This window comes from Rissa tridactyla, chromosome 5 (assembly GCF_028500815.1).
Source record: "Rissa tridactyla isolate bRisTri1 chromosome 5, bRisTri1.patW.cur.20221130, whole genome shotgun sequence".
Classification (NCBI taxonomy): Eukaryota; Metazoa; Chordata; class Aves; order Charadriiformes; family Laridae; genus Rissa; species Rissa tridactyla.
In genome coordinates, this window is record NC_071470.1 from 59,435,462 (window position 1) to 59,452,227 (window position 16,766).

Genomic DNA, 16,766 nt, shown 5'->3' on the forward strand with positions numbered 1-16,766 from the left:
GGAAGTAGTGTGCAACTGGAAGCAGAATACACTTGTAGCAGTCTTGCTGTATTTGATTTTTAAAACAAAATTTAATGAGTTGGTATTGGCAGAGCTGTTAGCCACAGTGGATACCAATAGGAGTACTTTGTTTTGACAAGTTTCTGTAGAGATTTCATCAAGATTATTGCTCAGTGCTACACTTAAATTGTGACTTCAGCTGTTGCTTTTGCCCCTTCTGACTTAGGTGACAATTACAGATCCAGACTTGATAGAGAAATCCAACCTGAACAGGCAGTTTCTTTTTCGACCTCATCACATACAGGTAGGCTTTCTTGTTCAATAAACTTTCTGGACTGTTGTTCTGTTTCCCTGTCCTGTGTCCCCACCAAGAGCTGAACTTGTGAGTGTATGTACTTCTGTCCAGAAAAGACTTAAAGGTTGTAATAAAATCCAGTATCTTTTAAAACAATACCTAGAACTATGTTGGCATCCCACTTACCACTAGTATCAGTTGAGTAAAATTGGCTGATCTTAATTTGTAAAGTCTGATCTTAATTTGTATTGGTGTCTTTGACTAAGAAAATCTCTTGAACTTGAGAATCAGATGAGGAATACTGTATTGCATAAGAAGCTGCCATGGGTTAATATGCCAGAAATGCTTTACTATACCATCAAAATTTGCGGAGATTAAACAAAACAACAAAAAATAGATGGCACTGGCAGAAGTACTCTCAATAGAAGAGCTACTGCTGATGGAACTTGACCAAAGTTGCTATCTTCTGACATAATTCAGTCTTCATTAAGCTGGTAAATAGCTTGTCAAAAAAAAAAGTACATTCAGTAAATTCGTCATACGGAAACTGTTAATTCCTTAGAAGCAGAGAGAATATCCCTGTAATTGCAAACACAGCACAAAATAAAAAAGTGGCTCAGAACTTGACAGCAATGGGGATTCCCCTGCCCCAAACTGAGCAGCTGAGTTTTTTCTGCCTCCTGTTTATGTCTAGCAAATCTGGGAACAGATTGCATTTTGAATGGATAAATAAATGGAAGGTGAACTTTGCAAGCTTTCAGAAGCCACGCGGTCTTGAGTTTGGCTGTTCTAAGTGCTGATCCCTAGATAATTGAATGTAGTATGGCTAGAAGTGTCAGGTAGGTTAAGAACTCTATTTCAGTTTAGCTTCTGAAACTGGCTTTGCGTGGAATGCAGTAATGTGATTATTCACAGGTGTTTTATGTCTGTGCTGCATAGACATAGTCACAGTAACTAAGGGGTTTATCCTCTGACAGTCGTGAACTGCTCCTTTCTTATGGCACTTCGAGAGCATGAGAGACAGCATGTGGCATCCATTTCAGTTACTTGATACATTTCTGCTGCACCATTTAAGTGCTTTCACCTTGTGGTCTCTGACACCCTAAATAAAACTAAATTAATAAGATATTTATAAATGAGGAAGATATATAATTAAAGAATTTCCTTTATTATATGGTTTGCATACTAACATTTCTGTCAGTAAATTGTTGTCTGATCAGCAAATGAAGTCAATGTTTCTGTGTCCCAGATGTTCTTTATCTGAATATTGTTGATACGTATTTATACTTTCAGAAACCTAAAAGCTATACTGCAGCAGAAGCAACTCTGAACATCAATCCTTGCTTAAAGATTGACTCATATATTAATAAAGTTTGTCCAGCCACTGAGAACACTTACAGCGATGAATTCTATACCAAGCAAGATGTGATTGTGACTGCTTTGGACAATGTCGAGGCAAGGAGATACATTGATAGGTAGGTTGTGGAAAGGAGGTGAGGGCTGCTTTTCATGTTCTTATGTGGACTCTGCTTTTCTATTCTTAATCTTCCTGATCTGTGACTGCCTATACGATCCAATAGCAAATTGCTCCAGATTTATCTTACTGCTTTATAGGGATGCTGGCTGAGGGGAGGAAGGGGTGGAACTCATGGTGGAAACCAACTCTGCTGCTCTGTGGCTGCTACTGTTCACATGGCAGAGAGCCTTGGAGTGAGTGCTTGGAAATAAATAGGTGTCAAGGTCTGATGAGGGGGAAAATACTGTGGCAGTCTTAAGGTTGAATTATTTATGCGTAAGAATATATATTTAAATTATAAGTAGAGATGTTTACATTTAAAAAGAATTAGTAATGCTCCTAATCCAGGTAGGGTTAGGTATCCTGATGGAACTTGAAATAGCGCTTCTTATTTAATCTCTTCTTTTCCTGAGTTTGATGTAAGCTTTCCACTCTTCTAAAGGTGCCTGGAGTCAATTGTGGTTACGCTCTGGTAATGTCTGCAAGGCAAGAGTGTTGTGATTACACTGTATTCTGATGCTCTGTGTCTTTCCATGTCAGTCGTTGTGTAGCAAACCTGCGTCCTCTTATAGACTCTGGAACTATGGGAACAAAAGGACACACGGAAGTTATTGTGCCACATCTGACAGAGTCCTATAATAGTCACGTAAGTGTTTTAAGACCATCACTTACCTTCTGTAGCTAGTCCCATAATGCCCTCTGATTCTTTAATCATTTATGTATCTGTCTAAAATAAGTGGCATATTTGAGTTGTTGAAGATCAGTACTATTAGGAAATAATTACTTACTTGGTTTCTGAAGAAAAGCTCACAGGATATAAAATCTGAGCAGATTGAAGATACCACGTCTGCTACCTAGCGGATGATTACATCTAGGCCAATAATTAAAAGCAACTACTATATGAATTATGAAACACAACGTTTGGAAGTTCTAATTCTGAAGCATTTCCAAGGGACTGGCTGTTGTTTTGGGTTTTTTTCTTGAAAACTCTATTCTAAATAAGAATCTAGTCCCACAGTGGCATTGCAAACGAGTTTGGAAGAGGGAAATGAACCTTCAAAATCTTGCAGTATCCCTCTGTTTAAGTTCTTGTGAAATTGCCATTAAAAGGTAGAAAGTCACTGGTGGAGAATACCATGAAATGATGCCATGTGGACACAGAGACAGGGTTTTGAGCATCCTAACAGTCTTGCTAGAGTCCACAAAGAAAGAAGTCTTTCTGGCCTTGAGTGAAAGCGCGTATTTCGTGTTGAGAGTGTATGGGAATGTGAACTGCACATCTTCTGTAAGCTGGCTTTTTCTTCTGTTGTTTGTGGTTCAGAATTCCGTTTTGCTTTCCAGTGTTGAGTTTAGACTATTCTTCATAAACAGGAAGTGATATGTTAGTATTCATAAAACAAATTTTGTTCCAAGCAAATATGAGCCACCTTGTATTTTATAACAGTGGAGTTTAAAACTTATGTAGTCTAGAAATTCTTGGTGCTATTATAAGCAATAAGCTTTAATAAGCCTTCATTTACACGCATTACACACAACTCTCCTTAATTACAGCGGGATCCACCGGAAGAAGAAATACCTTTTTGCACCTTAAAGTCTTTTCCAGCTGCCATTGAACATACAATACAGTGGGCAAGAGATAAGGTAAGGGAATAAGCTTACTGGTGTTCAGCATAACTAAATGTGTATTTGGAAAGGTGGGGGATCTGATACACTTCTTGCAAAATGCCATATTTGTTCTTTTTATTTTCTAGTTTGAAAGCTCATTTTCTCACAAGCCTTCATTGTTTAACAAATTCTGGCAAACCTATCCATCCGCAGAAGAAGTTTTACAGGTAGGGGAGTGTTGCCAGGGCAAAATACAGTGTTTAAACTAATGCTTTGTGGATTTTGTTTCTGTTTAAGTTCAGTGAGATTTGGGTTATTTTCTGACTTTATTCAGAAAACTTGCAGACTTATTTGGCCAAGTCATTAGTCGCTCTTTCATGGTGTATTCTGGTGTGTCTCATAATTAAGATCCAAAGCCTCATGCATGGGCTGCTTCTCTAGCTCATGTGTGCTCTGTACATAATGTAGAATATCAGAAATACTGAGGCACTGCTAGCGAGTGTATAGTAGATGTCACACTGATGTGCAACCAGCCGGGAAAAATGAAGGCACGACTTAGTTTCAAATGAATTCAACTATGTAATAAATTAGGCTCAATTGCTTAATATCTTCTCTCGTAAGCCTATAATGGCCTATGGTCCATAGGACTGAGTGGAAATACATCACGTAGACCACAGCACATGGGGAAAAACCCAGTGGAGAAGATCACATAAAGGATAATATTTCACAAAGTGACCCCTTGTTTCCTTTTGCCTATAACTTATTAAAACATATTTACTGTTTGACTGGATTGGGAATCTTTGTCTGCTTTAACATTTTAATGTTTCCTTCTCTACCTAGAGAATAAAATCAGGGGAGAGCTTAGAAGGCTGTTTTCATGTTATTAAAACACTTAGTAGAAGACCCCGAAGTTGGACTCAATGTGTGGAACTAGCAAGAGTAAAATTTGAGAAGTACTTTAGCCATAAGGTAGGTAGGACCTGGAAATGCGGTGGTACTAGACTGATGAGGATTTTTGAAAATTTGGTAGCCCTAATAACTAGGTGTCCAAGTCTTTGCACTCGCTTCCATCTCTTCATAAATAATGAACTGTGCTTGATACTTAAAAACGTGTAGCACCTTTAAGTCTGGTTTATTAACTGACTCCTGGTCACTCTGTTAAGTACTCTCCATGCAGTTTTATTGGCATTTTTCCAGCTGACTAGATATTGTGTTTTTTCTAGAGCAACGGGATTGTCAGATGTCTTTTACTAAAGGACAGTGGCTTTTTGTTTCCCCCACTAAACTTTTGTTACTGAACTCATTTTCATATCCCTCGTTTTCTGAAAGACGTCACAGAAAGGTTGGCTGAAATAAGAACCAGTCATTCTGAGAACCTGGTCCACAGTGTTGCTTAAAGTGTGTGTGTGTGTGTCACTTTGTAGGAAAGATGTGATCATGATGTTGTGTGTGTAAACATATCATATGTGTGCGTGTGTAAACGTATCATATGTGTGCATATGGAAGCCCTGGTGGTAGTTGTCACATTGAGACAACATTGCACTCCCAGTTGTGAATCAATATGCAAGAATCCTAAAGTGACAACAGGGTGGGGGGAATGCTTTGCTTGTTAGGTTAATTGTCTGTCTTGCACTTCAGACAGATGAGGTGATATTGTCATCTTTGTCCTGTGAATGAATGGACAAGTCACTCTGTCTAGTAGTACTTGTTTCTTTAATCTCTCCATCTTGACACAGGCATCTTAGACTTTCTTAACTCTTTAAATTACTTCAACTACGTATTGGCACATCTTAAAAGCCACATAAAGATTTCACATCATTACTAAAAAGAAGGCTTGATTTAGTGTGGTCATGTCAATCTGTATACGACAAATTAGTAAAGCTACTCTGGCTTTTCCTCTAGGCACTTCAGCTCCTTCATTCATTTCCTCTTGATACACGATTAAAAGATGGAAGTAAGTACAAATGCCCCTTTGTGCCTGTTGTGAATTCATGGCATATGTCATTCGTTGCTGTTCCTGATTCCTTAGGATTTCATCTTAAGTCTCTCTTCTTACCAGGTTTGTTTTGGCAATCACCAAAGAGGCCGCCTTTCCCAGTGAAGTTTGAATTTAACGATCCTTTGTAAGTATGGTACTGCCACTGATATGTTTTATAGCATCCTATAAGTGCAAGGCAAAGGCTTATATACCACTAGAAGTTGAACTGGTATTTGATAAGTACTAGTGCACAGGCTTATGCTGTGGCTGATTCAGTGAACTGTCTCATACTTTCACTGCAGGTCACTGTCACTGACATGGGATTGGAGGGTGCTGTGGGAAGATCTGACAACATCTAATGTGAAATGGCTTAGAATAACCCATTTCATTTATTGTGTGACTATAGAATTACGGAGTTCTTGCTGTTGTACACCCCTGCCCTCCTCATGAAATGCAGGATGTGCCAAATTAAATTGACTACCTAAAATGACCTAGTGGAGGGACCCCTTTACTTCTTCACGATTTGAGTCTGATCTAGATGGCTTGGGTATTACAGATAATTTTAAAAATTTATGTGGTGAAGTATTGCAAAAGCCTTTATCTGCTGCATATCTACACCTGCTTTGAGAAACTGTCTGGATCGCCATTTTTAGTTTGGGTGAAAATTGAAATGATGGCAAATATCAAAGTATTTCTGAAGTGAAGATTTTCATTATCGTATTGATGGCATGTGAGCGTTTGTAGTTGTTTTCTTGACTGCAGAGGTTACGGAAATACAGTTTTCATTGAATAACTCTTCACTCCTCAAAGTTTGCTTAGTTTTGGGGAGGACTTCTGAGTGTCTCCAAATCTGTCATCTGTTTTGTACTGTGTGCGCTAAAGGGTGGAAGTTGTTTCTCTGTGTGTGTGTTTTAGACCTCTTTGAATATGATCGCAAACCTTTGGGCAACTGAAGTAAAAAACCAACCAACCAAAACCAATTATCTTCCTCTCTTCTTCAGGCACTATGGTTTCATTGTGAGCGCTGCAAAACTCTTTGCAACGGTATACTGTGTTCCTTTCACAGAAAAGGTAATCCATACTGTAACAGCGCTTCCATCGCATAGCTTGGATGCATGTGTTCAGTTTTGGTCTGATGTCCAGTTGCCAGTTCTTTCCAAGAACTGATTAAAGTGATTCTTAAAGTAATCTATCCTTCAGTGCTGGCTGTTCAGCAACTGCGTACATTTAGTCTTCTTTATTTAAATCCCTAACCTGGAGAAGAAATGAGTAGTGTATCGCATGTTTTCAGTAAGCAGTGAATTCAGGAATTCTTATTTTGATGGACCTGTTTCCTGTGCAATATAATAACTGAACTGAAAGGAGATCTTTTTAAGGCATTTTTTCAGTAAGCTATGGTCTGGGAAATTTATTTTTTTACTACTCACAGCCTCTGTATTGCTTATGCTTTGTTTCTCTTGTTACCCTTTTTCTTTTCTAATTGGATCTTCCTGTAAGTCACGTTTACACTTCTGTTCAGTTTTCAAGTGCTAGGCACTTCTCACCACTCTGGTTCAATGTGGCAACTGAAACGTCACTTGGTGTTTCAGCGATGGTGTTTCACTGAAACATCATTGAATATTTGTGGGATTTTTTTATTTTGGTATTCTTTGAAATGTTACTGGATATGCTTTCTTTTTGTGGGGGCCTTTTTGAGTTGATGTGAATTTAAATTGTTTTTCTTCAAAACCATAAAAGGATTTGTCAGAGGAAACTCTTTTGAAGATTATTTCAGCTGTGAAAGTACCAGAGTTCAGACCTTCAAACAAAGTAAGTATGATATTTAATTTAAAGAAACTAAATAGCGTCCCACATCTCCACTACTTCTTGCATTGATGCTGATGAGAAGTAAACAGAAATTAAAATGTGTTTTGGGGAAAGAAGAGTGTGGCATACAGGACTGCTTTAGCTTGATATAGCTAAGGTATCTATGTACCAGATGCTAAATGCAAGATGTGGGTTTTTTTGCCCTTTGCAAATGATTTGTGGTAGCATCGTTTTCCATACGAGTGTGATTGTAAGTCTGCAAGCTTTTTTAAAGTTTATATGAGTCTATAACATTTTAGTAAAAGTAGTAAAATTTTACTCATAACCAACTTTAAAGCAATCCAAGATTTGCGTCAATTTGTTATTTCTTTTTAGGTAATATAAAGGAAGTGTAATTACTTTTATGTTTATTTTTGAAGTGTTAACTTCAAAACAGCGTTATTGTGCAGTGGCTAGCATTTGTCATCATTTAAAGTTAGCAAATGTTCCAGAGGGTTTTCATATTTTTTTTGCCCAGTATTAACATTTGTCTCATGAATGCTTGCCTTGTGAGACAAAACTGATATTTTGACTTGGAATCACAGAATGGTTGAGGTTGGAAGGGACCTCTGGAGGCTGCCTGTTCCAGTCCCCTTCCTAGACCTGGTCATCAAGGACTGTGTCCCATCGGGTTTTGAATATCTGTGAAGATGGAGACTCCACAGCCTCTCTTGCCTACCTGTGCCAGTGTTCAACCATCCTCACAGTTTTGGTTGTGTTTTTTTGTTTTTTTTCTTTAAAGTATTTTCCTATGTTTCTTAGGGAATTTTATGAACTCCAGTTTGTGCCCACAACCCCCTGTCCTGTCACTGGGAACCAGTGAAAAAAGTCTGGCTCTGCCTTCTGTACTTGCCCCCCCATCAGATACTTATACACATTGATAAGATCCCACTGAGCCTTCTCTTCTCCAGGCTGAACCATCCCAGCTCTCTCAGCTTCTCCTCATATGAGAGATGCTCCAGTCCTTTGATGATCTTTGTGGCCCTTGGCTGGACTTGCTCCAGTAAGTCTACGTCTCTCTTGAACTGGGGCGGAAAGGCTGCAGGGAAGACAGGAAATCTAGTATGCTTCACACTGGTGCTGTACCAAGTTCATGTATTTTATTACTCAAGCACTGCACACTCTTGCAGGTTGTACAGACTGATGAAACTGCAAGAAAACCAGATCATATTCCAGTTAGCAGTGAGGATGAAAGAAATGCTATTTTCCAGCTGGAGAAGTCTATACAGTCCAATGAAGCTCTGGAAAGTGAGTAGTGCAAACCAGCTTCACAGCTTAGTAACGTCTTGCAGTTGCACTGCCAGTAGTACGATGTTCAGGTCTTTGGATAAAGCAGTTCTGTAATTCTGCAAGAAGCTGATAGCTAAAGCAGAAAGCTCTAGATATCAGCTATCTGCCATGCAGATAACTGTCCTCATTGCTTTACATTACTTAGATTCTTGCAAGTTTTAGGGTTCTCTGTTACACTCGCATGTAACTACAACCATGATGACAGCAAGCAGGCAGCAGGGAACTGAACTCTTGAGGAGGAAAAGGGTGCTGGCTTGTTCCCAGATGGACTGAAAAAGATTCTGGTATGAGGAAGTTGAGAGTTAGTACTTACAGGAATCAATCTGAAATTATCCTAAGTTGTGAAGGCTGGTAGTCTTCTCCAGCATCTTCTAGATATGTTCTTCTAGTTAAAATGAGGATGTTTGAATACCGTTTTTGTGCCTGGCCACATGAAGAGGTCATTGGGCAACTACAACACGCATGCATTTTTAGCCCGTGAACACAGGGGAAAAAGATTAGCTTAGTTCTAACCCATCCCATGGAGTGTCAACCTCTCTCTGCCATGCTACTGAGTCCATAGTGAAGTGAAGGCACCAAGCTCCAGGATGTGAATTTTTTAGTTTAAGATTCTAGATCCCTATAACTTATGTGTAAGACATCTTCAGTTTTCTAATAATAACTTTTGCTCTTTTTTTTTTTTCATGGGCAGATGACTTGCAAATGAAGCCCATCTCCTTTGAAAAAGATGATGACAGTAATGGGCATGTAGATTTCATAACAGCAGCATCAAACTTGCGAGCCAAGATGTACAACATCGAACCAGCAGATCGGTTCAAAACAAAGCGCATTGCTGGAAAGATTATTCCTGCAATTGCAACAGCTACTGCTGCAGTATCGGGGCTGGTGCGTATGCTTTTTAAAATGCTTAAAATGCATATTTCTTCTCTTACTGCTCATTGCCTAAAATCACTGTTGTCTGGATGTTGATTAACACTACCCTAACAGAGCCTCATTAAAGAAATGGGTTTATTTCAAACTTAATTCTTTTTTCTCATGTACCAATACAAAAGGTCACTTTTAGTTCTTGACGTGGTAAGCCCTTGATGCTTTTGTTTCTGATTTGCTGACCAGAAAGAGGAGTTGGAGAATGAGCATTTTGATTTGTTTTCTGCAGTCAATACTAACTTCCATCAGAGTGTCACTGACAAGAGTGGGAAGGATCTGTTCTGTAGTAGTTCACATCCATGCATCTCAACAGAACTGCATGCTTTGTGGAGGTGTCTTGAATTAAAACAATTTTAGAAGAGTCCTATATTTGAAATGCTTTTGAACATTTTAAATATTTCCATTAGCAGCAACAGAATGTATTTCTGTGGCATGTTGGGTTGCATTTCCAGATGTGATTTACTCTTCTGATTGGACAAAGGCTTCCATTAACAACTTATTCCGTAGTTGCTGGCTTCTTAACTAAAGTAGTGTTGATACCACAGTACTTAAGACCTGTTTTGGTCTCATAGAAGTATGGGATTCTTATTTACTGCAGGTTGCACTGGAACTCATCAAAGTTGTGGGTGGCTACCCAGCTGATGCATACAAGAACTGTTTTCTGAACCTAGCCATTCCCATAATGGTCTTTACAGAAACCGCTGAAGTAAGAAGAACAGAAATCAGGTAGGAAGGACAACAGCAGAAGGGTGGTGTTTGGAAACCTGGTAATTGATGCTTAGAACTTGGTGAGCCATTACAACAAGTGTGAAGTTCATACAGTTATTAAATCCAGATAACCAGATTAAGGCCTTATGTGCTCGCAAAGCAGAACTATGATGGTTCATGGCCATACTCCAATTAAACTTTATAGATATTCAAGGTTGTTTTTTTGTTGTTCTTTAAACTTGGAAGATCATGAATCACTTAGTGCTTGCTATCAAACTATTATCCGTTTACCACGTACCGCTAAAGATGTACGTGATGTTCTTAGTATGGCCAAGGGTGTCCCATAATGCATTGCTCAAGAACTTCCTGTTTGGAAAATGCAACACGTACTCTTCTGTCCTAATTTTAAAAATAGTGGTTTTAAGGGCCTAGTTTTGTTTTCAGTGGAAGCTGTTGCTAGTGAGGCTTTAAAAATCTATATGAGTTAGATGTGTGGGATGGCTATTAATAAACATCCTGTCTGCACGGACTGAACATGCATCTGCATCTTAGTCAGTACAAGAGCTGTTTTTCAGTAGGTCTGAAAACTCAGTGAGTTCCCCGCCAGGTACCGTGTTTACCCAGAGTTCTTACTGTCTTGTGCTTAGCCAGGTCAAAGGGCTGGAGAAAGGGCAGCAGAGAGGGAAGAGATTTTTGCTCAAGGTAAAATATCAAGTAGCTAGAAGACATAGCAGTTCTTCAATACTTGTTTAAAGGAAGTGCCTGAGTTCAGGTTCTAAAATAACAACCAACCTTTCTCTTTTTTAAAACAGAAATGGGATATCATTTACGATCTGGGACAGGTGGACAATTTATGGGAAAGAGGATTTTACTCTGTTGGACTTCATAAATGCTGTCAGAGTAAGTTCTCTGCTGTACTGGGTAATACAAGATGAGAGGAAAGGGTTTTCTTGTTTTGGGTTGTTGGTTTGGGTGTTTTTTGTTTTGTTTTTTTTTTTTCTTTTATCAAGTTATTGCTCAAACTAGAGTAATTCTAGAAAGAATTAATGTCAACGGGAATGTCTCTAAGTGAATGCATCCAAGCCTACTTTCAAATTCTTTGTTAATTGGATTGACTCAAACGTATCTTACTAAAACTTCTGTCAACATCTATGCATTATTAAGTTTTCTGGTTGGGATCCTGTGGTTTTGAATCGTTAGTTGTAGTATTAACAGTAGTAGTATCTGCTGGCTTGTGCAGCTGTCCTAGTCCTTTAATAAGTATTAATTTGTGAATTCCAGGAGAAATATGGAATTGAACCAACTATGGTTGTACAGGGAGTCAAAATGCTGTATGTTCCTGTGATGCCAGGTCATATTAAAAGATTAAAGCTGACGTAAGTATAACTGGAAAAGGGATTGAGGGATCCAAGTACACATACAAATTATGTTCATTGGTTGTATCATAAGGACGTGTGTCTTGACAGCAATGTTTTCTCTCAAAGTGGTTGCTAGTCATTTAGTATTTGGGAAAGAAAAAAGTAATTGATTCTTTTTGAAAAAAGAAAAAAGAGTGAATTAAATTCTGTGGTGAGGACAGGAGACTTGCAAAATGCTGCTCTAACTGATGAATGCCAGAATGAAAAACCCAAAGAAGTCTGACAGTAAGTTTTTTTTGAGGGGAAAGAATGTACCTTGATTCAAGCAGAATAAGACTAATCAAACCTTTTTAAACTGGCTTAAAACTTGTGGTGATACTTAGCAACTTGGCTCTGAAAGAATGAGAACACTTATTCGTGAAGGAGCTAAGGTATTGGTTGCAGATTGAGATTTTGGGAAATCTGTTTGGTTCATAGTAATTCCTTGAGATTCTAGCTCACTTGAGCCCTTTTAAAAGGGCCATTCACAAGGCCTTGTAGTGCCACTCACTGACAGGAAATGGGGGTATATCAAACTGGAAGTTTGGGAGGGTGTGAGGGCAGAGCATTGGTTTTTGACTGATAGGCCTTTGCAAAGTAACAGCCAGATCTCACCCAGGTTTAGTTCTACCTTACATGTTGATTGAACTTCTTTAGCTCAAAATTTGTTCCTTGCAGCTCTTGTGAGGTATATGCTAGTCAGTTCTCACAGGCTTTCCTAGAGCAAGTAGATGCTGTAGCGTTTACTACAGATTGATCAGTACTGTTTCGAAAGTCTGCTAGGAGGTAATGTCAGGCAAAGTAGTATATGTTATGGGCAAGCTACTTCAAACTTCCAGGAAGAGAAGAGCCTTTATGTTGATACTGCTTTTAGAGTGTCTGGCATACCAAGATGTGAATTTACAGCCTAATGCAAAATGAGTTGTTTATATTCCTTCTCCCACAGTTATATAAATAATTTTGAATGAGTGGGGAGTGTAATGAAGTCAAAGGCATGGTGTGAAGCTGCCTTCTTGTGAATATCAGGGTTTCTTATTACTGTGAGACTCGCTTCAAACTTTCCATGTAGTTACAGCAACTTGGGGTTCTGTTACAAACTATCCCGAAAGCTTTATAAGATATTTGCACAGCAAACTCGGGTCTTGCGTGTGTGTGTTCTTTGTTTTTTTTTTTTTCTTTAAGGTATTTTAGATCTTTCTCTTGCTGTAATATGACAAGCATTGCAAGACTGTCTTCGTTTCAGAATTACAGCATTGACTGGTGGCATGCTCCTTAAAAGCTAGTTTTAGAGACATAGTTATCTGCCTTGCTCTGTAGCCTGCGGCTTCCTCATGCAAATGGATATGACCTCAGTATCTCTGCTGAGAAGAGGCTAATGTTTTGTGTTCTTGCAAAGGAACAAGTACTTTGGGGAAAGCAGCTTTTTAACCTGCGTGCTAAAGCATAGCCAGAAGGGAAATCCTTCTCTAAGTGACCTGTGAGGAATAGAAATGAGTGACTGTATTCCCCCAGCCTCCTAGCATTTGAGCTGGCTCATGAACTAGTGCTCCGAGTTGGCAAGAAAATAATTTTAAGACATCCAAAGGTATGTAATGACAGTGAGGTTGATTGACCTACTTCATTATTTTATTGTGCAACTTTCAAGCAACAGCTGTAGCTTTTGAGACTGTAGAGTGCAAAAGGGGGAAAGTCGCACTAAGACATGACACGCTTAGCTAGTTTAAACATACATTGTGGTCATGAAGGAACAAGTGCCAGATCCTGGCTGTTTTCCCCCCTCATTGCTATTTGCCTTCAAAATTCAAGGGTTTAACAAGTCTTAACTTCAGTAGAATTACTTTCTCTCAGCACTGTGTATCTACTGTTTGCACTGGCGTGGTTCTCCCTAATAATGTATTAAAAACAGCCATTATGGCATACCAAGAACTTACTCCTCATTGATCAAAATCCCACACAGAAAGCTAACTTTGCCGTGTGCCTCAGTGGGACACCAGAAAAAAATCCCATCCAGAACTGGTAATTTTGTCTTCTCTTTTGTACTGAGCACTTGTTAGTGAACAATGTAATAGCTCACTAACAGGCTAAGCCCATCAAGAAATTGAAATACCATTTGCTGTACCTCAGGTGGAGGAACAACTTTTGTGTCAAAAGGTAGTTTATTCTCCATTTTAATCTGGTTTCCAGTGTGTTGGGCTTCATTGCTGGCAGTGAAATCCATCCTAGGCTGGCCCTGAATTCCCTCTGCCAGTCATCTTTCTGGTATGTTAACAAATTGTTTTTCATTTCCTTGTAGGATGCAAAAGCTTGTGAAACCATCAGCTGATAAGAAGTACGTGGATTTGACAGTATCGTTTGCTCCAGAGACTGATGGAGAGGAAGACTTGCCAGGTCCACCAGTGAGATACTACTTTGTTCAGGAGGACAATTGATGGTAGAGACATAGAAGTCACTCCCGGACCATTTGTTCTGAAAGGAGTTTGCTAATTTTTAGCTATTAAAGATGGTACTATATATTTGGTTTTGGTGAAGCCTTAATTAAAACAGATGGTGAAAATCAGTGGCTTTGCACTGAAGACAAACTGGATTTATGTTTCATCTGCTCCTGTTTTCTTCAAACCTGTTTGTTCAAAGGAGGATTGGTCACTCCATGAGATGGAATGTCCAGTGCAGTCCTTACCTTAAAGACAAGATTGGTATTAGTTCGTGGGGAGATGAAGAAATCAAGAAGAACGGCAAAGCTAACAAATGGTCCCCATGTGCAAATTAGGCACTGCTTAGAGAAGAGTGCAGAAAATGGGGGAACTGCTGGTTTATGATACTCCTGGTGTTCTAAGAACATCTCAAATCCATTTCATATGTTACTTAATTCTCAAACAAGAATTTCATTCTTGCCATCTACACGTGAGATTTAATCCATCCAAAAGGTTTAAACTCACACTTAAAAGCAGATTAACTGCTTTACTGTGTTGTTGGTGCTCTCTTCTGAACAGTTAGTGATGCTGTGTGTCAGAGCAGTGATCTTATGTCAGTCTCAACATGGAAATATAGGAAGGCAGGCCTTGAGTAGGTGTCACAGCTCACCTGAAGTCCAGAGAGCTGGAACTGGTGATTATCTGCACTAAGACTGTTCTTTGGGGAATACTGCAATAGGGGGGAAATGGAAACCTACTGAAGAGCCAAGTTAACTCTTTCAACAATAAAACTTTGTCTTCAAGAAAGAGAAAATATTTGGTGGTGTGGTTGACCTCACCAAATTAAAAACACTGTAGCAAATCATGACTTTGAAAGGAGGAAAAGGCAAATGGCTTTAGATGTTTGTCATCGCAAACACTTTCCTCAGCTGCTCCTTTTGGTACCATTTTCTTATAGCAAGTGGTTATGCTGTACACCTCTCCGCAGCACCAGTTGCAGTGAACACTGAGGATTTTATTATCATTATCAGTCAGTTACTAGGATATCTAAGTATAAAGAATCCGCTTAATCAGAAATAATTAGGGGCTAGCTTTGCTGCAGTGAGGCAGAGGTGCATTACAGAAACATCTGTGACACCATGTTATTTTCTCTGTCATCTAAACACTGGATAGTTGAGCTGGTATTTCTTTTTTTTTTTTTTTTCTCCCAACAATGGCAGAGTGAAGGGAGGTTAGAATAAAAGCCTGTGAACTGGAAAACCTTTTAATGTGCTTAAGCTTTAGAGATTGTGATTGCACATCACCTCTTGCAGCTGTTGCAAAAGCTACTGACTACTTAGCTCTTTATCCTTGATCATAATTTATTAAGCTTTAGGGATATCTTCACATTTAATGAACATCAGGAATTTTACCCTTCCTTTTTTCCCTTCTTGGTTACTTGTAGTCAGAAATAACAGCTATTAGGCTGGGGAACTTGAACACCAAGATGTATGGAACTGAATAGCTGGAATCAACACAATTATTCCAATATTTGGGATTTAGTCTTACGTGCAGGCTATCTTCTGGAAGGTGTATATAGTTTTACAGTCAGTCTAGTTTATAGATATAATTTTCTAGATTAATAATACTGCTTTTTAAACTACCTAACACTTCATTTTTTAGAAGAACTTCTTTTAGAAAACTTTTTGAAATGAGAGAAAAGATAACTACATTTAGAGTGCAGAGAAGGCACAAGCAGACAATAAGTCTCCACTTCTAAGTAACAACTAAAATGTATTTCACTGTGGCAGTATTAGAATCTGAACTCGTAACCGAAATCACTAATTAGTGCTAAGAATCACTTAAAGGTTTGGGTCAAGTCAAAAGCACTGTCACCTCTCACAGTTGGAGACTGGGAAACAAATGAAAGTTTGAGTAAGTACGCTCTGGTACGTTAGTGCGGTGGCAACATCATGCTTATGTTTTCAAAGTAAGTAATATAAAAATAGTAAAGTCTTAGTACTTTGCTAGAATGCCATCTGACAGTCCTCAGGGTTTAAAGTAAATGTTCAGATATAATTAATGGAATGGCTTTTATTAATGACAATGCATTCAGCTTTGTGAGACCCTTGCCAAAAAGTCCAGGTTGAGGTTGGCAGGGATTGGGGCCAGAATTTGCAGACATGGCTGTATCTCTGTGCATTGCTCTTACTGTGTGTATCTGTCGGATGGATGTCTGTTCTACGGATGGGTTCTGCTCAGTTAAACAGCTGCTGATGGAAAAACTGAAAATGCACAACAGCTCTAGGCATTTGTTAGCAAACCTTTAAAATTTTCTGCATATAAGTTAACCTAAGTAAAATCTTACAAGTAATAACCTAAAGAGGACTTTATATGGAAGAAATGTGCATGTCAAGTGGCTCATTAAAATTGTTTTTCATGTTTTAAAGCTTTCTGAATTGCTGATATGGAGAGCAAATGTATTTATATTGAAGGTTGTGCAGGCTGGAGTGAGCCAATTCAGTGCGAATTTGTGTTTGATGCAGCCTATTTCTCAATCTGTTGCTGCTTTTTATCAAAAATCTCAGCAGGTGCTCAGCATGAGCACACTAAAAGGACTCAGTCAAACTGGGCAGGTGAATTTTAGGGTGCTGGTCTTCCAGATCTCCAGCATTGTCACTACCAGTGCTAGCAATGCAGATCCTTGTTAGCACTACCTCGAATCTGAGAACTACCTTTTTTTTTTTTTTTTTTTTTAATTGGACTGTTTGATGCTGTATTCCCATGGAGCAGCTAGAGCTAGCCATCTCCCTGC

General features: G+C 38.8%; 1 protein-coding gene across 3 annotated transcripts in view; it reads left to right on the plus strand.

Annotated features, from left to right (window-relative positions):
* Positions 1–16,400, plus strand: part of UBA6 (ubiquitin like modifier activating enzyme 6) — a 33,065-nt gene extending 16,665 nt beyond the window's left edge. For all 3 annotated transcript variants that reach the window (XM_054203016.1, XM_054203015.1, XM_054203013.1), the window contains 16 exons: positions 227–304; positions 1,589–1,770; positions 2,352–2,457; positions 3,363–3,452; positions 3,563–3,643; positions 4,257–4,385; positions 5,319–5,370; positions 5,476–5,539; positions 6,396–6,465; positions 7,132–7,203; positions 8,370–8,487; positions 9,221–9,414; positions 10,055–10,182; positions 10,977–11,064; positions 11,446–11,540; positions 13,855–16,400. In XM_054203016.1, coding sequence (XP_054058991.1) covers positions 227–304; positions 1,589–1,770; positions 2,352–2,457; positions 3,363–3,452; positions 3,563–3,643; positions 4,257–4,385; positions 5,319–5,370; positions 5,476–5,539; positions 6,396–6,465; positions 7,132–7,203; positions 8,370–8,487; positions 9,221–9,414; positions 10,055–10,182; positions 10,977–11,064; positions 11,446–11,540; positions 13,855–13,990 — 1,683 coding nt within the window. In that variant the 3' untranslated portion in view covers positions 13,991–16,400. The remainder of the gene's footprint in view (positions 1–226; positions 305–1,588; positions 1,771–2,351; positions 2,458–3,362; positions 3,453–3,562; positions 3,644–4,256; positions 4,386–5,318; positions 5,371–5,475; positions 5,540–6,395; positions 6,466–7,131; positions 7,204–8,369; positions 8,488–9,220; positions 9,415–10,054; positions 10,183–10,976; positions 11,065–11,445; positions 11,541–13,854) is intronic.
* Positions 16,401–16,766: the final 366 nt, after the last annotated feature.